This window comes from Lithobates pipiens, unplaced genomic scaffold (genome assembly GCF_037356315.1).
Source record: "Lithobates pipiens isolate NorthernLeopardFrog02 unplaced genomic scaffold, aLitPip1_a1.2 Scaffold_3, whole genome shotgun sequence".
NCBI lineage: Eukaryota > Metazoa > Chordata > Amphibia > Anura > Ranidae > Lithobates > Lithobates pipiens.
In genome coordinates, this window is record NW_027507790.1 from 188,324,930 (window position 1) to 188,349,764 (window position 24,835).

General features: G+C 42.5%; 1 protein-coding gene across 1 annotated transcript in view; it reads left to right on the top strand.

Moving 5' to 3' along the window:
- Positions 1-24,835, top strand: part of SHISAL2B (shisa like 2B) — a 160,199-nt gene that overhangs the window by 91,396 nt on the left and 43,968 nt on the right. Inside the window, exon 2 of the mRNA XM_077462630.1 lies at positions 8,553-8,710. Within this exon, the coding sequence (XP_077318756.1) occupies positions 8,553-8,710 (158 nt within the window). The remainder of the gene's footprint in view (positions 1-8,552; positions 8,711-24,835) is intronic.

The window sequence follows — 24,835 nt, forward strand, 5'->3', positions numbered from 1 at the left end:
GCCCCAGTGTTTCCCTGTCATTGGCCCAGCTACCATCTATTTCCCTTATTTTCTTTACAAGGGTCTTTCAGGGAAGTGTGCATGGGATTTTTTGCCTCGGCAATAACAGATTAAGTAACTTCAGTTACAAACGACGCGTTTTTGCTCCATCATCTTTCCCTTTCCCCCTCCTGGGAAACCTTGAATACTGGCAAGACGTGCAATCCATCCGGCATTGTTTACTGTTCTTTTAAACTGTGAGATACATTCAACTGCTATTACACTAAGCTATGTGAGTACCAATTGCATTTCATCCTGTCTTCAACCCTCCATGCTTTATCATTTGCCTGTTCTAATATTTTGCTATCTGTTATTCAATAGAACCTTATCCTATGTTGCATTCACACCCCTGAAGAAGGAGACTACTTTCAGCTCCGAAACGCGTAGGGTGATCGCATCTATAGCCAATTATGTATAGCCATGTGTTTTGTTACTATTATTGCTATAAATTCTTATGATATGTATCCACTTAATATTTTTATGTGATTTTTTATATACATTCAATAAAGAAAATACCTTTTTTGATTTTTGTTTGTACGTGCCAGTAAAGCCCATCATTAGGGGGTCCTTTCCATGTAGTTGAACTATTGGATGTGGCACAACTACTTTACACAGTTCTGCCGAACTATATTATTGCCCTTATGTTAAACTCTAATCATGGCTATGTGTCCTCTTCAAGGACCTTAGAGTAAACAGAATATTACGGTTACTGGAATTACCTTTGATATACAGTATTTGTGCAATGGAATCATATACCCCTCAAACACCTCTTCTCCAGTGTAGATAACTTGTAATCTATGTAGTAGATCCTCATAGTTAAGGTCCTCCATTTCCCGTATTCATTTTGTTGCCTGTCATTGAACTCCTCTTTCGAATTGAACAATGTATTTCCTGAGGACTGTTGGTCAAAACTAAACAGCACACAGTTTAAAATATTTTGTTGACTTTTAGAACCTTTTCACACTGCCAGTGTGGGGGCATCAGCGGTAAAGTGCTGCTAGTATTAGCCGCGCTTTACCATAGTTTTTGCTGTGCTTTTTGGGTGCTAGCGGGGTGCTTTTAAACCCCACTAGCGGCTGAATAAAGGGTTAAAATCACCTGCAAAGCACCTCTGCCAAGGCAGAGGAGCTTTAGGAGCGATGTATACACCGCTCCTAAAGTGCCTCAAAGAAGCTGCTTGCAGGATTTTTTTTGACGTCCTGCCAGTGCAGTGCCCCAGTGTGAAAGCACTCAGGCTTTTACACTGGGATTGCATATGAGGCTTTTTTCAGGAGCTATTTTTAGCACTAAAGAGCCTGAAAAAGGCCTCCACTGTGAAAGGGGTCTTAATATCAATAATAAAATATATGCAATGGGGGTTATTTACAAAAGGTAAATCCACTTTGCACTGAAAGTGCACTTGGAAGTGCAGTCGCTCTAAATCTAATGCCGCGTACACACGACCAGACTTAGGTCCGACAGACTTTCGACGGAGTTCTGACGGAGTTCTGACAGAGTTCTGACGGACTTTCCGAATGAACGGACTTGGCCACACACAATCACACCAAAGTCCGACGGATTTGAATGTGATGACGTACGACCAGACTAGAATAAGGAAGTTCATAGCCAGTAGCCAATAGCTGCCCTCGCATCGGTTTTTGTCCATCGGACTAGCACACACACGAGCGGATTTCTCGGTAGGAACTGGGTCCGGCGGAGTTCTGGTGGAAAAATTTGAAACATGTTCCATTTCTAAAGTCTGTCAGACTTTTGCAAATCAAAAGTCCGCTGCAGCCCACACACGATCGAATAGTCTGCCGGAATCATTCCGTCAGACTTTTGATGTTGAAAAGTCTGGTCGTGTGTACGCGGCATTAGGGGTAGATTTGAAATGAGTTGAAGCTCTGCTGATTTTATCATCCAATCATGTGCAAGCTAAAATGCTGTTTTTTTATTTTCCATGCATATCCCCCTCAGATATGCATATTCCTTGTGTATGCATATTCCTTGCGTATTCCTTGCATATCCCCCTCGGTGACTTTACTTCCAAGTGTACTTGCAGTGCAAAGTGGATTTGCCTTTAGTAAATAACCCCCAATATTTTTATCAGCATGCCTCCCTGTAAAACAAATTCTCTTTTATTCAGACATCAAAAAAGGTTCTTAATGTTCTTTTTTTTTTACAATAAGATGCACTGAGATCTTTTGTATCTTAGAAACGTTTTGTGTATTTTCTGTTAGAATTTACTGACAGCTGTTATTGCAACAACCTCCTTAACTTTTCCGCTGCCAGAGCTGTTTTTGCATCTTTTGCACACGATTAAAAAATTATTTTAGCCGCGAAGATTATATAAAATCCCCAAACATTATATATTTTCTGAAAGCAGACATCCTAGAGAATAAAATAGTTGGATTTCCAATTTTGTATGTCACACAATATTACCGCAAAATTCAGTAAAATTCACACTAAAGTGATTTTTAGGACAAACAAATGCAATAAATTACCCACATGTTTTTTTTTTTTAAATATATATAAAAAAAAAAGATTGAAAGTAGACAATGGGACATTAACCGAGGCAAGCATGGAGCCAAGGGAGTAGAGTAAAACATATTAACATGGTTATTGTAACCTGAGTAATGCACAAACATATACGCCAAGCTGTTAACATGATGACAAATTGGTTGAAAACATTCACATGCATTGTTACTAGAATGGTACAAGCATTAAAGAACTTGACGCGTTTCACGAGCCACTGCTCGCTTCTTCAGAAGTATATCCTTGTATGCAGTATTTCTAGAAAAACTAAAAATCTATTGAAAACAATTGTCACAGAAACAATCCTGGGGGATCTCTTTTTGGAACCCTCGGCTTTGCCGATCTGTAAGTATGGGGCTCCATTTGGTCCTCTTTCTAAGCAGTTATTTTATGGCCTAAAAAAACATGTTCACCTTTATTTTAAAAATCAATATTGTAATGAGCCTAGCACACAAATTAAATCAGCCATATATACAGTATATATATTTATTATTTGCACAAAAAATTCATGATTTGCCATATGTAAGGGAGGGTTAAACTCGGACAGTTTTCTTTTTTGCCATATGTGTCTCATTAGGGAGATTTCTCTTCACTTGTCCTGAAGGCTCAGCAGGAGGGGAGAGTATATCTTTCCAATGAGAGGAACATTTCCTGTTTAGATTACATAGATTATATAGATTATATATAGTATTATATAGTATTTTTAATGGGAAAAGATTACTGTAGAGCTGAGGGTGGCCAAGCAGTTGAGGCTGACTGGGTACATCTGTACTATCCTAGTCATGTCCCAAGTTCCCTCACCTGGCAAGGCCTTTAATAAGAGGTTTCTTTATTCCTATTAGATTCTTTATATACTGTACTTGATTATTAACTTGAAGACTAGGCCTTTTCTGGCATTTTGTTTACATGTAAAAATCAGCAATTTTTTTTTTTTTTTTAAGCAGCGGCTGTAGAGAATAAAACAGTGGGTGTTGCAATTTTTTATGGCACACTGTATTTGTGTTTTTCAAATGCAATATTTTGGAGGGAAAAATACACTTTTTGGATTTTAATGGACAAATGGACACAATATAATACCCAATTGTTTGATATAATATAAAAGATGTTACATCGAGTAAATAAATACCAAACATGTCACGCTTTAAAATTGCTCAGGCCCATGCAATGGCGGCAAGCAATGTAAATGTTACTATCCACAGGTGATGCTTTAAAAGCCTTTACAGCAGGGGTCTTCAAACTGCAGCCCGAGGGCCAGATTCGGTCTTTTGATAGCCTTTATTTGGCCCTTGGGGCACTATTCCTCCCACTGATATAAGGCACTATTCCTCCCACTGACACCAACATTAGGGCACTATTTCTTCCACTGATATAAATGATGGGATACTATTTATTCTACTAATAGGGGAACTACTCCTCCTCCTTCTATTGGCCATCAACCCTGAGGCCATGTTTATTTTCACTGATGCCGGTCCTGGGCCAGTTCTGTCCCCGCTGGTCATAAATTGGTCCTCCTAAAGTCTGAAGGACAATAAACTGGTCTTGGAGACCCATGCTTTACAGGTTAACACTTTAGACATACATAGGAGGTCCGATGCTATATTAATCCCCATGATCTGACGTTCACATGCCCACCAGACTCCATGTATAACTGAACTATAAGTTTTGGTCAGATCAACCCTTAACCCTTCTCTCCATCCCTCTATTACTTATATTATGTTCTTCAGTGTAAGGTCTTGAGCTAAGAATATGTTAATGAATATCCTCAAGCAGAACTAACAGCCTGCCAGGCCTTCCTAACAAGAGCACTTTTTGCGTTTCGGCACTGTGCCGCTTTAACTGACAATTGTGCAGTCGTGCGACGTTGCAACCAAACAAAATTGACGTCCTTTTTTTTCCCACAAATAGAAATTTCTTTTGGTGGTATTTGACCACTTCTGCGGTTTTTATTTTTTGAGCTATAAACAAAACAAGCGACAATTAAAAAAAAAAAAGCATTATTTTTTACTTTTTGCTATAATAAATATCCCCCAAAAATATATATAAAAAACTAAAATAGAATAAAAAAATTTTTTTCCTCAGTTTAGGTTGATATGTATTCTTCTATATATTTTTGGTAAAAAAATAAGCGTATATTAATTGGTTTGCGCAAAACTTATAGCGTCTACAAAATAGGGGATAGATTTATATGTAGCACTGATCCCCGAAGGAGCGGCTGATTTGATTTGGGCCTGCACTCTAGTAGCAACACCCCACTAACTTGACTCTCTATTCCCTTGACACAGCTGTGGTGCAATACAATACAGTACAATATAATACAATGCAAGGTACCTGTATTATAACCTCGGGATCCACTGGCTCCACCAGCTGTTGGAAAACAGTACGCCACACAACTGGATGCTTAAACAACAGTGTATTTTACTGCAAAAATATTCAAAGAGGTGATTACAGTAATTGCGCTGTCAACCCAACATAGGACGACAGTACAATGGAAATCAATATAAACAATTTCAAACAATATACATATAGATAAATACCCGGGAGCTCCCCTTACTTTTTAAGCTATGCGTGAGATCTCACATACTTGGTCTTTGGTCTTCTAGTCTTCGCTAACTAAAATAATTCCTTGTGATTTGTAATCCACAGGTTAAAGTAAGTTAAGTTGAGGTAAAGGTGCTCCTGATATAACTTCAGCACTTATACTACAAGGCTTGGGATATCAGAGTAGGTAGGCCTCAAGTCTGCTCAGTGTCAGTTGCTCTGCTCCTCCTCCGTGGAACTATAAATTCCAGTGAGACCTGTGTATGAGTCTAACTGCGTGTGAAAGTTAACAAACTGTGGGCCGCAACTAGCTCACCAACTGGATCGGAGCTCCATGTAGAAACTATGGTCCAGTGACTGCAGCTTGCTTCTCTGTCAGCTGGCCCTGTCGCTCCATTCCGCTCCGCTCTGTGAGTCCGGTCCTCCGATGCTCAAACGAGTGTCACTGTCTCTCTGGCTGCTTCAGATCACTCGCAAAATAAGAGAGGTTTGCGCTCTGCAATGGTTGTGGGCCCTGTCTCCGGGAGGGCCTTCACACAGATCCTCACAGGTTCCCATGCGATCCCAAGAAACCTAAAATGGCTGCTCAGGTTTCTTTTATGTCCTACCCAGCATGCACTGCTAGAGAAAGTGTTGATGGGTAGGTCATCAAGCCTCCTGGGTAAAAGGGTCAACCTTCTGATCAAAACAACAGTCACTTCCTGTATATGTCTTTTGTGCTGTCTTCAAAGCAATAAACATTCAAGTTCAGTACCAGTGTTTGGCCGCTAGATGGCGCAAAATACTAAACCAAAGAAATGTCCATAGACTTGTGATTATAGCATGAAAACACACATTAATAAGCGAGGATGTCAGCGCTACATATAGCATTTTTATTTTTTACTAGTAATGGCGGCAATCTGCGATTTTTATCATGACTGCAACATTATGGCGGACACATCGGACAATTTTGACACATTTTTGAGACCATTGGCATTAATACAGCGATCAATGCTATAAAAATGCATCGATTGCTGTAAAAATGTCACTGGCACTGTTTCCTAGTGTGTGTGTTCTAACTGAAGGGGGAGGGGACTGACTAGGGGAGATGACAGATCGCTGTTCATACTTTGTATGATCAAACGATCTGTCCCTTCTCCCCTCAGAGAACCAGGATCTCTGTGTTTACACACAGAGATCCCGGTTCTCCCCATGTTATGAGCGATCGCGGGAGCCCAGCGGTCATCGCATTGGCTCTGGGGGCGAGCTGCGGGCGCGCGCTTGCCCCTAGTGACCACTAGAGTGAGCGATGTAACATAACGGCGATTCGCGCAGCCGAGCCATGTTGCCACAGTACAACTGCGGCAACTGGTCGGCTAGCCGTTAAAGATTAATATATGCACAAAAGGGTTTGAGAATGATCAATATTGCCCCAAAACCATAATTGAGCTTTATTATGCTAAAATTGGAGCACACAGAATCTGGTGCAGCTGTGCATAGTACTCAGATTCCAAGTTCTATTGTGAAAGCTTAAGGCTAGGTTCACATTTAATTCGGATGTGGCTCACAGCAGGGCTCCAGCGAATTCCTGTTCTCCATTTCAGGGATGAATCAAGCCTGAAATTTTTGCCTGAAATGGGACCTGAAACGGAGCCAAAGACGCACAGGACCCCTGTGCATTTCGCTGTGCAGCCGTCACAGAGATGTGTGAACCGGCTCCAATTCGCACTAGTGTGAACCCAGCCTAACTGAACAAACTGAAGTTAGAAGCTGATTGGTTACTATGAACAGCTGCTCCAAATTCTGTGGGCTCTAGTTTTACTAAATCCAGTGGTGGTGCGTCCATTAAGGGCGCACGGGCGCTGCCCCCCTCTGTGTAACATGGATAGATTCATGCATTGCATTGCATAAATCTATCTATGGCCGCTGTAGCCACCCCCTATTCAGGCATCTGACCCCTTTTCGGCGCATGAATTCCAGCGCCGGGGGGTATTTCTTTGAAGCATCTGATTAGAGCCATAGGCTCTAATAGGCTTCAAAAAAGGTGGACTTGAAGCACAAAGCATTGCACTCGCAGTTCATCCAAGCCTGTTAGAAAAGCAAATTAATATTTTCTTTTCTGATACCGAACCACCTCTCCGCCAATCAGGAGGCACGGGTCTAAAGTGCAGTGATCCCCTCATAAAGTTATAGCGAACCAAGTTCCCGCTGGGTAAAGGGGGGAAGGGGGAAGGCAGAGGGGGAACCAAGCAGGCAGACTATTCAGCCGTTCACCCCTGTGAAATTTGTTATTTGTAAAATGCCTTCCCCCTTTACCCAGCGGGAACTTGATTCACTATAACTTTTGGAGGGGATCACTGCACTTAAAGCTCAGGGGATACCCAGAGTACTTTATCACCATTTACCTCCTGGTCACCCACAATTTAAGAACTCTACTAAAACCAAACGTCCGAAGCCCTATGGGCTTAACACATTGTTAAAGTTATCCCACCAACTTTAAACCCATATTGGCATTTATTGTCCAACTTCTACTCTTCTCCCCCCCCCCCCTTTTTTTTTCCTTTTTGGAAAAATGGGTGTTTGAAAACTGTGTCAACTCTCCTGCCCTCCTCGGTGACGTTGGTTCCCTACCTGGGACACATTTTATGAAGGAATAATACTTTTATCAGCTCCTGAAGAATCGCCATCAAATAGACGCGAAACATGTAGAGCACCTGAATATATGTAATTGTCGACTGTATGGTTGATATCCTCGATTCTATATTTATATAGATATGTATTTTGTTTTTTCCTCTTTGGAAATTTTGAGTGGACTTTACTACCTTCGATAGGATGTCAATTAGGTCTCAAATGTATAGTTATAAGGAGGAAATAATTTTTCTGTGTTTGTAAAAACAATTTTTATTTTTTGTTTATATTTTTGTCTTAATAATAAATGGGAAAAAATTCCTCTTGAATATATTGGTTGTGTTGACAACTTTTTCCATGCCTAAAAAGTCCAACTGAACCCACAAATTTTCTTTTGAGGTCTTTTATGTGAAGGTTCTTTTTATTCATTTTTTATTTTTCTCCCCAATTCCCCATTCCCTGTTAATGTTTATATTTACACAGTTGGCTGCATATAATGGGCACAGTTGGCTGCACATGATGGGCACAGTTGGCTGCATTTGGACGCAGTTGGCTGCATTTGATGGCACAGTGGCTGCAATTGATGATTTTGTTTCAGTATTTTTATGAATTTTTCAGTTCGTTTGCACCCCCCGCCCCGAAAATTTGAAGCACCAGCCACCACTGACTAAATCCCCCCCAACGTCAGTTGAAGAAGTTTCATTTGAAAAACTCACCTGAATGAAAGACTTGCTTTTTAATGTCACTCCATAATCTATTTAGTAAGTGACAGGCATGCTTGATGTTTTACACAGTTCTCTTGGTCATCTAATAATATACAATGTTTTATTAATATTTCCCCTTTTGTCTTGCAGTATAGGAGCTTTGGTTGGTCTGGCGATCGCAGCGTTGGTGTTATTAGCATTTGTTGTCAGTGTGTGCGTGCTGTGCTATTTATTTCTATACACAAAGCCCCAGAGAATAGACACTGGACTAAAACTACAGCATTCTGGGTCATCAAGCTCACAAAAAGGTAAGACAAGAATAAATAAATAAATGTTTGCTTAAATATAAAGAAAAAAACATACAATCCAGGAGTAAAGGGGTAAGTTAATGGCTGCTGTGATAATATCTCTCACTTCTTTGTCCCTTCATCACTTTATGTAAACTGCCATGACTCACATTTCTGTTTCTGTTGTTTTTATGTTCCTTTTCTGTTTCTATCATTATTCAGCTCCTCTTCAGTTTCTTTTAGTCGTCAGATCCTTCTATATTTCTGTAATTCTCAGCTATTCTTCTGTTTCTGTAATTTTTCAGCTCTTTTTTTGTTTCTGTCATTCTTTATTCCCTATTCTGTTTCTGTCATTCTTCACCTCATATTCTGTTTGTCATTCTTCATATCTTCTTCTGTTTCATCATTCTTCATCTGATTATCATGTATCTAGTAGCAGAGTCTGATATGATGAGGAATGCCTCTAGACTGTGGAACAGCAGGCACAGCTGGATGGTAGGCAGGTACTGGGGACTATAGGAAGAGTAGCAGAGTTGGACAGACCAGGTCATACACTGACAGAGAAAATCAGAGGCAGAGGTACAGGCTGGAGGGTGGTCAGGGTACAAGCACCATAGTCAGGAACTGACTATGGTGCTTGTACCATAGTCAGTTCCTGACTATGGTGCTTGTACCATAGTCAGGAACTGATCAGGGGAGGAGAAGCAAACGGAGCAGACAGAGTTCAAGAAGTAATCAGACAAGCCAGATCGGCAACTAGAATCAAGATGCAGAATCACAGGGTCACAGGATACAGGGCAGGCTGAAGACAAAGCAGCAATGATCTTGAGCATTGATACAGTTTAAAGAGGAAGTAAACTCTGATGCTTCTTTTCATTTAGTCCATTATAGTACTGTATTCCAGCCGAAATTGCAAATTACTTACTGTTTAAAGAAAACTTTAAAAAACTTGTTTCCAGGGGTAAGGTAGCGCCATCGTAAGTATTGTTTACTGAGTCCACAGTAGAGTGTATTTCCACCCTTACATTGAGCACTTCCTGTACTGTTAACCAAGCCTCCTTCTCAATCTAATGTTTCTATGGCAGCCCTGCTTCCCTGCTCATAGCTGACTTTATTTCATAGTATTTATTTGTGCCGATTATCTAGTGTTTGCCTATGTCAGTCTTGGATTCAGCTGATAAACCTGCAGTAATGCTGTCCGATGTCTTTTTTTCCACTCCATGTGATGTCACATGGTCACATGGGGTGTAGGAGGAAGCTCTGAGTGATTATGCAGTCTTGTGGGATTTCAGTGTTGTGCTGTAGGAAGTCCTGATAATAGATAGACAAGTACACAGAGTGTGCCGTAAATCAGGGGGGATCTGAGCATGCTCAGTGACATCATTCTAAAGAACAAAAAGGATTACAACAATACTATGCAAGTAAGGAGATATCTACAAGCAGTCTTCATTAGGGTTTTTTATGCTGATTCACATGGGACAAAGTTGTGGGGGAGAGTTTACAACCACTTTAAATAGCCCATTTAGTGGCAACATCTATCACAAGTGCATGTGGGTGTGCCGATGCGTGGATACACGCACCAATGAGCATGAACTCAAATCCTTTGTCTATGAGCAGAAGCATGGATTAGCCTGTGTGGTGGCAGAGAAGTCTGTCCAGAGGAGCCATGTTGTCTACTGGCATGCCCTTCCTAACACTCATCTTCTGTTTCTTTCATTTATCAGCTGCTTTTCTGTTTCTGTCATTCTTCAGATCCTCTCCTGTTTCCTTCATTCATCGGGTCCTCTTCTCCATTCATTATTTACCTTGTCTTGTGTTTCTGTCATTTTGTATCTTTCCTTCTTTCTTCAGCTACTGTGCTGCTTCTATTGTTTTTCATCTTCTCTTCTGTTTCTATCATTCTTTAGCTCCTTTTCTGTTTCCGACATAATTCACCTCCTTTTCTATTATTTTCAGTCATGTCCTCTGTTCTTGTCATTGTTTACCTGCTCGTGCTAGTGATATTTTAGTAGAAAAAAAAAGGGGATAATTACCTGCTCTGTGCAATGGTATATATATATATTGTTAAAGAGGGATTTCACTGGAAAGAAATATTAAAAGCCAGCAGCTATAAATACTACAGCTGTTGACTTTTAATAAATGGACACTCACCTGTCCCAGGGTCCATCGATGTCGGCAGCCGAGACCGATCTGTCGCTCGGCTCTCGGCTGCTGTCGCCGCCATTCTAGGTGAGGCAATCAGGAAGTGAAGCATTGCGGCTTCACTTCCCGGTTCCCTACTGCGCATGCGCAAGTCACGCAGCGCAATAGGAATGGTCCGTGCTGTCTCTGGGACCCGTGTGTGTCCCAACAGACAGCGCGCCCGGACAGGAAGAGGCATAGACTTCCATGGGAGTCTATGCCCGGAAGTGGGTGCAAATACCTGTCTTAGACAGGTATCTGCACCCCCACCCCCCCGAAAGGTGCCAGCTTTGACACCAGAGGGGGGTAGGGTTCTGTTGAGCGGAAGTTTTTGATTATAGTGTATAATGTTTCTATTTTAAACTGAATAAGTGGTTACAAGGTAATCGTGTACAATCACTTTAACAGAACTTACTTCAGGGCTTACTGAAACACTTGCCCATAGTGGTGGTACTACCTGGCTGGTGCAGTGCTTTCTTCATCTGGTGCTTTGTATGTTCTAACAAGGTAAGGGCTCCTGTCTCATCAAATATATGGTTTTGGGTCAACTTGCTTTATACCAGAAATTCCCTTTTCTGTGCTCCCACATCTCTTTTCCATTACCAATGGTAAACCACTAAGTGGATTACCCTTTCTAAATGAATCTTCAAGTTCACCCAAATTCATCCAAGTATTTCAGTCTTGGGAGATCATTGACTCTTGCTCTTAGCAATTCTGATATCAGGTTAAGTAGAGTTCCAGACACTATTTTTGAATTGGATAGAGTGACGAAGGGTTAGGACCAGTGGCCTCCTCGGCTTCACAGGGGCTTCCCCTGCATCTCCTCCTTCCTCCTCCTCGGTAGCCAATAGGATTGCTTCTCCTTTCGGTCAGACGGGTCTCAGGACCCGCTTCCTGATTGGCCGGGAGGAGATTCAGGAAGTCAAAAGTGAATATTAATTTGCTATTGTCACACAACTGAGTGGGCTCAGGGCGCAATGCTCTGCGCCCCAAGCACAACCTTTTTTAAAGCCAATTAGAGCCTCAGGCTCTGATCATGTGCTTCTAAAAAAAAAAAAAAAAAAAACCCTGCATGTAGATTGGGCGTCCCTGTGCCCCGTATGGACAAGCCCCTACTGGTTAGAACCTTTACCTGGTTGTAATTACTGTCCTCATCCCTCTTATTCATTTATTTATTTTGTTTGTTATTTCAGGTATTTATATAGCACTGATAATTTATGCAGTGCTTTACATGCTTTACTGCCTCCGTCTGCTAATGAAGGGAAGGGGGGAGGAGTCCGGGGATGTCAAAGTTCTGATTGAACGTAACGCATGTGGGGGAGGAGCTACACATGACATTACCCACTGCTACCCTATAGAACTAACATGATTGTCGGCGTTACATGATGTGTTTTTATCATCTTTATGCAAGTAGTTGACCTGGCGTCCTTGCTGAGATCTAAGGAGACCTGAGAGAAGTTTATGGTTCGTGTTAACCCTTTTGATACCTGCTTGCTAACTACCTGTTTACACAGGGGTCCATGCCATAAGGTGAGAGTGATTAGTTAGACCGGAGGTGGAGGAATTGTCACGCTACTGTGGAAAAATAAATTACTTACCTCAGTGCTACAGTTTGAATTTAAAACGTATTTGTGTGAACTGTGACGTTAAGTCATGGATTGTGGAAACTAACTAGTGTTGGGTGATTGTATATAGCGTATACCACATTTACCACTGTAGTTGGATCTTGTATGCGCGTTATAATTAATTAAAATTAGTTGATTAATCAATTTTAAAAAAATCGATTAATCGAACACGAAAATTTTAATCAGTAATCAATAAATCAGTAAAAGTCCTAATATATATATATATATATATATATATATATATATATATATATATATACACACACAGGGCTTTTTTCAGCTGGAACTTGGTGGAACTCAGTTCCACCACCTCTGGCTCAGGCTCTCTGCCTACTACTATCACCTGTAAACACAGAAGTCACCTACAGTGGAAGTACTAAGGCTGGCTGGGTGCTTCAGCTTAATACAATAAGAAAAGTAACGGACGAAAGTGTGGACAATTGTGGAGCTTTTAAAGAAGGGGGGTGGCATAGAGAGGTCAGAGCTGAAGATCGGCAAAAGTAGTATGCAGAGCTAAGCGGCTGTGGAAGAAGGCTGAACTCTGCACTCTCTTTGTAGTACACCCCCAAACTCTGCACTCTGTATGTAATGCACTCCTGGTGTTTAATGCCCCTTAAGACCTTCCTACTGTTAGTGAAATATAACCACATTATTAACCCACTATCAATGAGGTTCAGAGGGTCATTACTGAGTTCCTGCACCTATTTTCTGAGAAAAAAAGCCATATATATATATATATATATATATATATATATATATATATATATATATATATATATATATATATATTATATTATACATACATTCACATCAGTCCCTGTCCTCAAGGAAACTAGTAAAGGATTTCCTTTGCTTTCTATGAATATGCAAATAAAGCTCTTAACTAGCATTGCCATGTGACTTCTATTCTGAGGTTTGCATTACATGTTACTTTTTGTTGTGTAATATTTGCAGATGACTCATCATTCATTTCACTATGCAGTTTATAATAGTAGAATGCTATTTTTCAAGTTCTGTCAGAGTAAATGCAATAAGAGCAATTTATTGCATTTACTCTGACAGAACTTGGAAAAAAAAATGTACAAGACACAATGTGGAACTTCTTCAATGCTTTTACAGTTGCCATGCAACATTGGATTCTTTTAAAATGGCTCAGGTGCATCAGTCAGGCTTTTAATTCCTAAGTGATTCTTTTTTTTTTTCAGTTTACAGATTTGGATAGGTGGGTGAGTGTTTTCCTAAGACAACTTCTGTGTTCCTAGTCTCTCATATCTTGGTAGAAAGACATTTTAGACCGCAATGAAAAAAAAAAAAAACCTTAAGGCCTCTTTCACACTGACGTGCCGTTCAGGCCCGCCTGTCAGTTTTTCAGGCGGACCTGAACGGCTGCTCCATAGAGCTCTATGGAGCGTCGGATGTCAGCGGTGACATGTCCGCCGACATCCGACCCGCTCCGATCCGAAAAAGTGTAACGGAGGAAAAAGCTATTTTTCCATCCGTCTGCGGATCGGATCGGGTGACGACGGGCACTGCGGTCCGTCGTCATCCGATCTCCCATAGGGGAGAGCGGCGCTGTGACAGGTCCGTCCCTGCGCAGTGTGCAGAGACGGAACTGTCATTTCCCTGCTCAGCGGGGATCGGCGGAGTGATCCCCGCTGAGCAAACGGATATCCATGTGGGCGGATCAGAACTGATCCGCCCCGTGTGAAAGGACCCTAAATCATTAAAATTTAAAAGAAATGTATTGACGCTCTCCCCGCTCCCACTTCACAATCAAAAAATGTCTGATTCTTTATTTACCACTTACATATTTATCTACTTTTTTTTACTCCCACCCCTCCATGCCACCATTCATGTCTCTTGCCCTGCTCCCTCAACCTATTGGGATATGCCACGCCTACCAGGACGCCGTAGGAGCAGGACACACAGCAGCAGAGGCGGCTGTAGGCTTTGTGAGGCCTTAGGCAAAATTTAGAATTGAGGCCCCACTCACGTCCTTTGCAGGGGTTAAAGAAGGACCCCGAGGCGGAGCACCTTGTTACTGCTGCTGCTTGTTTTGGTGGGATGTGTACTGTGCCAATCACATGAAATGAATAGGAGAAGAGGGTCAGCAGGGATTGAGAGAGAGAGAGGGGAGAGGGAGAGAGGAAGAGAGAGGGAGGGAGGCAGATGGGAAAGAGAGAGAGGGGGCGTGGGGAGGAGAAAGAGAGGAGAAGATAGAGAGGGAGAGAGGGGAGTAAGAGAGAGGAAGATATGGGGATAGAGAGAGAGATTGAGCGAGAGAGAGTGAGCCAGAGAGAGGGTGAGAGAGAGAGACCCTTACATCAGAGTTCTCACTGAGCAGCAGGAAAATGGAGAGAGTGGATGGATGGATCAGGCTTCCCACCCACACAACCCCTTCTCTTAGGCAGTACACTGTTGTGGAGTGTGGGCTGGGCAGACACAGGAGGAGAGGACAGGAAGAAGAGCAGTAGAAGCAGCTCTCCCATCTGTGAGGAGGGGGTACTGTCAGCGCTGGTTCTCTCTGGCTGTGATCCAGAGTCAATGTCAGTGAGCTTCCGTCCCCCAGTGAATTGGTCCTGATCGCAGCCCCAGCGGATTGTACAGCTTACAGACCAGCCGGGATTTGGCACTGCTGCCAGCCTGTGTCAGAAATCATAATTCAGACTGAGACAAAAGTACAGTTAAATCACACCTTTTTAATAATAATAAAAAAGTAAACAGTGTAAACGTAGTCAAAACATAGCCAGAGTTCAGGAACCAGAATGGATAGTCAAACAAGCCATATCCATAGACAGGTGAGTCCAGGGCCTCTCTCTTTATTGGGTATGGGTTGTAGGAGGCGCACTGGAAGGTGTCGTGGAGTCTTATGCCCCGTACACACAATAGGATTTTCCAACATCAAAACCGTGGATTTTTTTCCGAAGGATGTTGGCTCAAACTTGTCTTGCATATACACGGTCACACAAATGTTGTTGGAAATTCCGAACATCGAGAACGCGGTGGCGTACAACACGTACGACCAGCCGAGAAAAATTAAGTTCAATAGCCAGTGTGGCTCTTCTGCTTGATTGCGAGCATGCGTAGACTTTTGTGTGCCGGAATTGTGTATACAGGCTTGGAAAACTTGTTTTCTGAAAATTTGAGAACCTGCTCTCAAACATTTGTTGGCAGAAATTCCAACAACAAATGTTCTATGGAACATACACACGGTCAGACTTTCCGACAACAAGCTCACATCCAATATTTGTTGTTGGAAAATCCTATTGTGTGTACAGGACATTTCTCCGAGCAAACACGGAAGGCAGCTATGAAGGTGGTTACATCAGCCCATAGACTAGGCGGCCAGAATTGTTGAGAAATGGCCCAAAAGACTTGATTCTTCCCAGGGTGGACAGCAGCCTTGCGATAATGGTAAGTCTGGAGCACAGCAGTACGGAGACTCTCTGGGACAAAGCAACAATCACACGGTTTCTCAGGAGGAGCAAGGACCTGAGCAGCAAGATATTTGTCACCCAAAGGAGAAGTGAGACTGGTGCGAACCATAGCCAGAATACGATCAGGAGGAATCACAAGAACCGGAACCGACTCCATCTTGGAAGTGGAGGAAAATTGTTGTGGCAAAGCATCAGTCCTTACATTCTTAGTACCGGGTAAGAATGAGACAATGAAAGTGAAACTAGACAAAAAAAGAGCCCAATTGCGCCCTTCTGGGAGAGAGGTGTTTAGCCTCAGACAAGAATGTGAGATTCTTATGGTCAGTAGGAATGAGACCCCGGCACAGTGGTACCTTCGAGGAGATGTCTACATTCTTTCAGGGCTAAAATGATCGCTAACAGCTCTCTGCCACCAATCTTATAATTGCACTCCACAGGTGACGATTTCTTGCAAAAGTAGCCACAAGGATATATAGCGCTCTCAGAGGTAGGACGTTAAGACAGAAGGGTGCCAACTCCAGTCTCAGAAGCATCAACCTCAAGGAAAAAAGGTAACGTAGGATCAGGATGTGCCAACACAGGAGCAGAAATAAAGGCAGCCTTGAGACTCTCAAAGGCCTTAATGGACTCCAGAGACCAACTCTGTGGGTTACCATCCTTTCTGTTCATATCAGTCAGGGGCTTGACCAGAGAAAGCAAAGATATCACAAAACCTACTTTGCTTCTATCCATGGGAAACACCTGGGGCAGCCTCTCAAAGTATATATCAACCTGGTTGAGAAACCCTCTGAATTGGACTGGATCGCCCCCAAGTCGCTGGGGAAACGGAGTGGAACCAGACATACCTGTTATATAGGTAATACTCGAGGTGGGTGCCTGGAGCAGTAGCAGGGATGGCTTGCAACACAGGTTGTACCGGAGCAGCCACAGCGGGAGATTCCAGGTGAGCTGTGTGACTCAGGAGCGTTTGTAACACTTGTTTAATAATAATAAAAAATGTAAACAGGGTAAATGTAGTCAAAACATAGCCAGAGTTCAGGAACTGGAATGGATAGTCAGACAAGTCAAAACGTCAGGGAGCCAGAGAACAGCATAGTAGAACAGCAAGCAGCATCTGGAGCCAGAAAAAATGTCAGCCAAACAAGTTTTTAACAGGAACACAGGAGAGTGTCTCTAGAGATGTGACCAAGGCGAAGGCAGAGATCATTTGGACTGGACGACTTAAGTAGGCAGGACTGACGAGCAGGATATCATCAACAGGTGAGTCACTATGGAGAGATAGGAGCTGGCAATTAGCCCTGACAGCCTGTAAGCGTGAGGCCTTAGGTGACCACCTAATTTGCCTAATTAAAGAGCCGCCTCGGCACAGAAGCCAGTAGGGAGAGTCAGTGCTTTTCATCGCAACTGGCTGCCGGAATGCAGAAATGGCAGCCAGGCTTCTGATCATGTCACAGGAGGACATGGCTGCATGGGACCCAAGCTGCTATATCTGATCTCAGTATGACAACACTGGATCCCCTGGGCAGCTGAGTATCTGAATCCAGGGCAACCCAGCATAGCAGGTAAAGGGAATAAAAAAGGGAGGTGGGTGCAGCGGCAATGAAGTTCCTCTTTAACCACTTGCTGCCCGCCCACAGTTTATTTACAGTTATTTCCCTTTGGAATTAATAAAGTATTTTTTTTAAATGTCACTTTTGCTGGAATGTATCCTTCAGTGTCCCACTTCAGGTGCAGGTTTAAGCAACCCCAATAATGTAATTTAAAGGAATTGTGTATCCTTGTTGTTGCACCAAGCCTTATTAAAATACCTGCTCCCCGCTAAATGGTATTTTTTAAACATTTTTTGTTCGTAATGTGTCCCACATAGCAGTGCCCAGCTATCCATGCCCTTTCTTTTTCCAAAAGCTTGCAAACTCCCCTTGAAAATCCTAGAAAAAGGACAACATTTAATTCACATAGACTTCAATGGGGTTCAGGCACTAGGTACGTTTGCACATTTTGTTAAGTTTTCAGCAAATGTCCAGTGAACCAAACTTGCTCAGTTCATTCATCACTATTTACCTTTCTCTCTGCCCATGCTGCAAAATTCTACTTCATTAAAAATAAATCTTCTAATTGTCCCAAGAAGTTTGATAAAATGTGGTCAGCTGGGGTAGAAGCTAGAGACATTGCCCTTTACTATGGTTTAGAACATAATTTCTTCCTTTAAAAAGCCATTACTTTTTAGTTGGAGTTTAGGAGATGTTCTTTCACTTTGTGAGAGAATGGAATATTGACTCTTTTCTCCCTCTGCACCTTCATGCTTCACCCTGCCTCCCCCTTCCTTTTCCTTTTGGCTCCATTCATACCAGATGCGGTGGGACTGGACTTGGTGGTTATTCCAGTGCAGTCCCACCTCATAACAAGGCAAAATGCCTTGACTCCTGTATGCCCAATTCACACCACTGTGTTGCGGTGGTGGGTGGGCACAGTTTGCTAAAAAAGAGTGGTCCACGTACTGCTCTTTTTTTTTTTAAACTCAGAACGAGGTACTATCTTGCACCACATGGCATCCTCATTAAATGTCTGTGCGACATTTCAATAAAGTTAATAAAAAAATGGTGTGGTAATGGTGTGGTGTGGTAATGGTGTGGTAAAGTACGGTGATTGCCACCGGATCATACGGATTGTAGTTGTACCACACACGAGCTGCTTTATTATAACACGCTTACCGTATTTATGGGCGTATAATACGCACTTTTTTCCCCTTATAATTAGGGGAAAATTGTGGGTGCATGTTATACGCTAATCCCCCACCGATTGTGAGCTTTTCTGCGGCTTTTTGCTGCTCTCGGTGGCTTTCGGAAATTTGAAAATAGCCAAAAGCCACCGAGAACGGCCGAGAGCTACCGAGCGTCGCCAAGATACACAGGACATCCGCTCTGTATCTTGGTGATGCCATTTTTAAACGGCAAGCCTGCAATGACACTGACAAGGCTGCAAATGACTGACAAGGCTGCAATGCAAGGCTGCAAATGACACTGACAAGGCTGCATTGGTGGGCATTTAAATGTAAGTTTTTTTCCTTAACTTCACTCCTAAAAGTTTTTTTCCTTAAAATTCTCTCCTAAACTTGGGGTGCGTGTTTTATGCAGGCGCTCAAAAAAAAGAAAGCTGCCCTGAAAAACTTATACCATAAATAGTGCTAAATTATATCATTACCACCATAACACAAACTTATTTTCACCTTGTGTACAAATTATTGATATAAGCACAAAAATAATTAAAAACTGTAATAAAAAATAATAAATAAAACGTGAATAGTCCAAAAATAATAACAGCAGGAGAATGAGAAGATGAAACTTCAATCCGCTTAGGTGACTTCGCACACAGCACCCTCAGAGTATGAAGCAAGTGTGCCCAGAAAAATAATCCTCCACCCCACTAGATCCAGTGAGGCTTACCAGCTAACAAGATCTCTTTTTAGGGAGATCACACGTGCCTGTAATTTTTTTTTTTAATCTTTTTATTGATTTTTCCATCTTGAAAACAAAACATACAACATACAACAGTGGACACGTCCATCTAGAGCACTGTCCACAACCAGTCTATCTAACAGAGACCAACTAACTACAAACATCCCCTCCCTTCCCACCCCTACCAGTCACATCTCGAAATGGGAACTATCCCAGCCCATCACATATGGAATCGCATGTTTCTACGCTTATCTCCTAGTTCCATTTTCATCACGGATATCCCCAAGGTGTGTCAGTTAGTGGGTTTCATAGGTAGAGCAATGGTGGCTCAATCAAAACTCTGTGTCTTGTACCCCCTCACCCCACCGTGTCACTGGAGTTACACCAGGAGTTCCACACTTTATCAAACTTTTTCCCGCAGCCTCTACCTTCATATGCAGCTTTATAGTAAGGTAACATTGAGTTCACCAGACCCCTCCAAGCAGCAACGCCCTGGGCCTCCGTCTTCTTCCAGGCCAGCAGGATAGCTTTCCTACCATAGAAATAAAGGATATTCAACATTGTACGCATGGCCCGTGTAGGTACTACTTCATCTAATAGTCCCAAGAGGCACACTTTGATGGTCATTGGTATCGAAACTGAAATCAGCTCCAAAACACATGCAACTACATCAGTCCAGAATTTCTGTATGTAAGGACAATGCCAGAAAATGTGTCCGTCGTCGGCGGGTGCGTGGCGACATCGCCAGCACTCCATCAAGGCCGAGGGGAAAATTCTGCCCAGTCTAGCTGGAGTGTAGCAATTCCTATGCAAAAATTTTAATTGAATCAACCTGTCTCTTGCGGATACTAGGTGTCTGAACGGTTGAGTCCATAGGTCGTCCCAGTCCTCCCCCTGCCCCTCCGGAACGTCCCGCACCCACCGCTCCCTACACCCAATAATAGCCTTAGGGGTTAACTTAAACAGTTCTTTATATGTCGCCGACAAAGGCTTTGCCAGCTCATCTCCAGTCACGTGCCTGTAATTTTAACCACCAATCCGGACCTTTAAGGGACACAGCTGATATCTCCAATCTGTATGCCCCCTCCTCAGAACGTCTCTCGTTTCAACCACATTCATTTAATGAAATAAAACAGAAAGGGTCCCATAGCGTAACTCCATATAAAACTTTTATTAAGCAATATAAAGTCAAGATTGTAAACTCACAATTCAGCCGTATACAAGCATGTATATAAAATAATGAGCCAGCCGGCTCTCTCTCGCTCACACTGCCCGTCCTTCCTAGACCAACGGGGAATGGCGGTGACGTCAGCACAGCGCTCAACCCTACGTCGTTTCCTCAAAGCTGACTTCTTCCTGGGGTATGGGCGGCGCGCTGATCCACCGCCTTAAGTATACACTGGCCGCAATTGCAAACGCCCTCTTCTTAGCTCCTGGTTTCCGCTCCTGATTCGCCATTTTGGAATAGGGCAACATTGACCTATTAGCCCAATCATCAGGCGTATACTATAATGTATCTTAGGGCGAAAGAAAAGGAACCGCTTCACTATGTTATTGATAGGTTCACTTATATAACCACTGCCGTTAGACATATATAACGCCACTAGACATATATATCTCAAGCAACGTCCTACTCTCATCTCTCAATATATGAATACCTATGTACCTATTTGAACAAAAGGCTAAATACCCAAAATGATGTATCAAAACATATATAAAAAGATATATTTTAAAGTTATAAAAAAGTTTATATGTATAAAAAAAATGTTTTTATTATAATATATAAATTCATATACAATAAATTTATATGTAATAAAAAACATAATACTTTGAAAAAATATATTTTTAAAGAAATATATTTAATTGTTCCAAATTGATAAGGGCTCAATTATCCAATTAAGGACTATGGGTCAAACCCCCTGATATAATCATGGGGTACAACCCATCACATCAGAGGCAGCCCTAAATTGGGAAGGCTGACCTCTATTATCACTATCCAGTTAAAAACTATGGGTCAACCCCCCTAGCACAATCACGGGGTACGCCCATCAAAACTCAAGCAACCCTAAAACCCTAACTTCTATTCCCGCTTATATAAAATAGGCCGTCAATTCCTACAACACATGTGTTATACTTTATTTTTTAAAGAGTATACTTACTTTTTGATAATTGCATTATGTGGGTTCAATTAATTAATTATTTAAATTGATTAACTAGACACGGTATTTCATTGATTTTCTGTGCTTTGATTGTTTGCTATGATTAAGCCCTACTGCTAGTGCGAAACTTTAGCTTTTTTTGTCTGCTGTGTTTGCTGGGTTTTCATGTGATTTTTTAATAAAGAAAGGTGTTTTTTTTGAAGAGTGCGGCAGTCCAGAGTCGACTTTTGTCTGTTGCTATCGGCAATTGCCAGCACCTGTGGCCTCCGGGGTGAGAGAACAGTTTACTATGCACATGTGTGCTCCTGGAGCGGTGAGACTCTCTTTTCTTGGCGCGTGGTATACGCCGATAAATACGGTAGTTTCCCTGATCCCTTCTCCTCCCAATCCCATTTTCCCCTCTTACTTCTCCTCCCAATCCCCTTTTCCCCTTTTCCCCTCTTACCTCCCCTCCCCTCTCCCCCACCCTCTCTTTTTTCCTGTACCTTTCCCTTCCTAAACCTAAGGAACTGACCATGGTCTTTGAATGTCAGCGTGGATATCTTGCCCATCATGGCTACATTTGTCATGTACAATGCTATGCCTGACTCTAATGGTCATTAACTATTGTATAATTCTGACAGTTACTGTGTCTAACATAATCTCTACTGTATGATATGCTGTAACCTGTTCATCCTGTCATCCTCCACGGCACTGCTGTTTCTTGTAGTGACTTAGGAGTCAGCAGAAGGAAGCACAAATCACAGCAAGGACTCAGCTGACTTCAAAGGAAATTCAATGGAGCAGTTTGCCAGTGCAGACCACAGCAGAAATAAGATTTTACTTATCTTCTTATGCAGAGAGAGCTTTGTGTCCAATTTTTTTTTACCTGACATGGTTGTGGTAAATTAATCTTCTGACTTTAAGGCTGGGTTCACATATGTACGCCCTTGGTTTCCAGCATGGGGTCCCGTGCATTTCTGTTCACCAGTTCAGGTCCCAATTTTTGCCTGAATTCGCACTTGAACCGAACCCAAAGACACATAGGAGCCATTTGAAATTCAGACCATGGCCGTCCCAGACCTGTGTGAACCGACTCCATTGAGAACCGGTGACACTCGCATGTCATGTGAATTGGATGCGGGTAAAACCATATCCAATTTGCATATATGTGAACCCGGCCTAAAGGAAATTTTACAGTCATTTTTAAAGATGTGGTAAGGAGATTAGCGAGATCTAAGTAATCATGTCTGTGCTGTTTCTGTTATACAATAACTTTTTTTGTATAGTTTCTAATTTACGTGGGGCAACCATATTTGATGGCTACATACACAGGCTCTGCCTCCTGCATTGTAATTTTACATAGCCGTTCTGCTGTACTGATCATTCTGAGAATACAAACATATGAGTCGGGAAATGCATTCAAAACAATGCACTCCCTGTTTCTGCTTTTAACTTGTCTCAACATTGGTTAGGCAGACAGGTTATGAACGTGTATACAATCTATATCATTATACATATGAATATCATGACATACATGTAGCACTGACCCCCAAAGGAGCTGCTGGTTTTATTGGGCTTACCGGTACCTTCTTGACTGCTTCTCCGTCTAGGGTTTCTCGTGGTCAATGGGCCAAAGAAATGTGGAAACTGACACTCAATCTTCTTTTTGGTTATTTATTTGAAGTATAAACAGAGTCTCTTAGTTTAGGGCAGAGGGTTAGGATAAAGTTCAGGTACTTTGAACTGCAAAAATGGAAAGTCTCTTATAAGGAAAATCCAGAGAATAACTGTTTCACAGCTGGATTTTACAACCCCCGGATAGACCTTCTCTCACTAGGCCTAGCAGCCGTTGGGGTGTTAAGCAAAGTCTCTGCCACAGACTTGAATGTAGAATACTTGAGAAAAGTCTCTGCTACAGACTTAAGTGTAACTGAGGGACATAGACAAAATTAAAGAGCTATCATACGGTACCAGTTTCTCTCAGCCAGTCCGGTGATACCGTATGAGTGTAGATCCATGAAGTGTCCTTCAACTGAGCCTCCAGGCTCCTTCAGAGAAGCCAGCCTTGCGCACGGCCTTCTCCTAAAGAGTCCTCCCCTAGGTGCTTCTCCAGTTGCTGGGCCTCTCCCTTAGATGAGACGGCACCGGACCACCTTTGAATCAATAGGACCCAATATCCATTCAGGCCTGTCCCTGCAGTTGCGTCGCCTCGGGCTAGCCAGCCCCGAGACTTGGAAATGCATGGTTCCGCACCCCAGGCCAGGAGGGCTATGGGGGCTGGTCAGGAGGACCAGAACCAAACAGACAGAAAAAATTCTCTGGACTGGAACCCACAGAACACGTGATATCAGTACCTTAAATACCTCCTCCCAGAATGCACAGCAGGAGGCCCTCCCACTGGGCTGGTTCCGAAAGAACGTGGCCTTCAATACACCCAGCTAGACTGCGTTCTCACACTTGACGGCGGTGACAGCGAAACCTGGGGTCAAGGAGAACCCAGTGTAACCCAGCCAGACTGGTACTGAAACCATAAATTTAGTAAAATTAGCCCCAAAACCCAACTGTGGTTTCAGGAGAATTAACTTTGAAAAACATATAGCTAAGCTCATCAGGAGCCAGCGCTACAAACAATATCTCACAAAAGTGAGTACACCCCTCACCTTTTTGTAAATATTTTATTATATCTTTTCATGTGACAACACTGAAGAAATGACACTTTGCTAGAATGTAAATTAGTGAGTGCACACCTTGCAGTGTAAATTTGTGCCACCTCAAAATAACACAACACACAGCCATTAATGTCTAAACTGCTGGCAACAAAAGTGAGTACACCCCTAAGTGAAATTGTCCAAATTGGGCCCAATTAGCCATTTTCCCTCCTCGTTGTCATGTTAGTCTTGTCTTGTCGGTCTTGGTTGTGAATGGGGAGCAGGTGTGTTAAATTTGGTGTTATCACTCTCACTCTCTCATACTGGTCACCGGAAGTTCAACATGGCACCTCATGGCAAAGAACTCTCTGAGGATCTGAAAAAAAGAATTGCTGCTCTCCATAAAGATGACCTAGGCTATAAGAATATTGCCAAGACCCTGAAACCGAGCTGCAGCATGGTGTCAAGACCATACAGCTGTTTAGCAGGACATGTTCCACTCAGAACAGGCCTCACCATGGTCGGCCAAAAGAGTTGAGTGCACGCTCTCAGCATCATATCCAGAGGTTGTCTTTAGAAAATAGACGTATAAGTGCTGCTAGCATTGCTGCAGAGGTTGAAGGGGTGGGGGGGTCAGCCTATCAGTGCTCAGACCATAC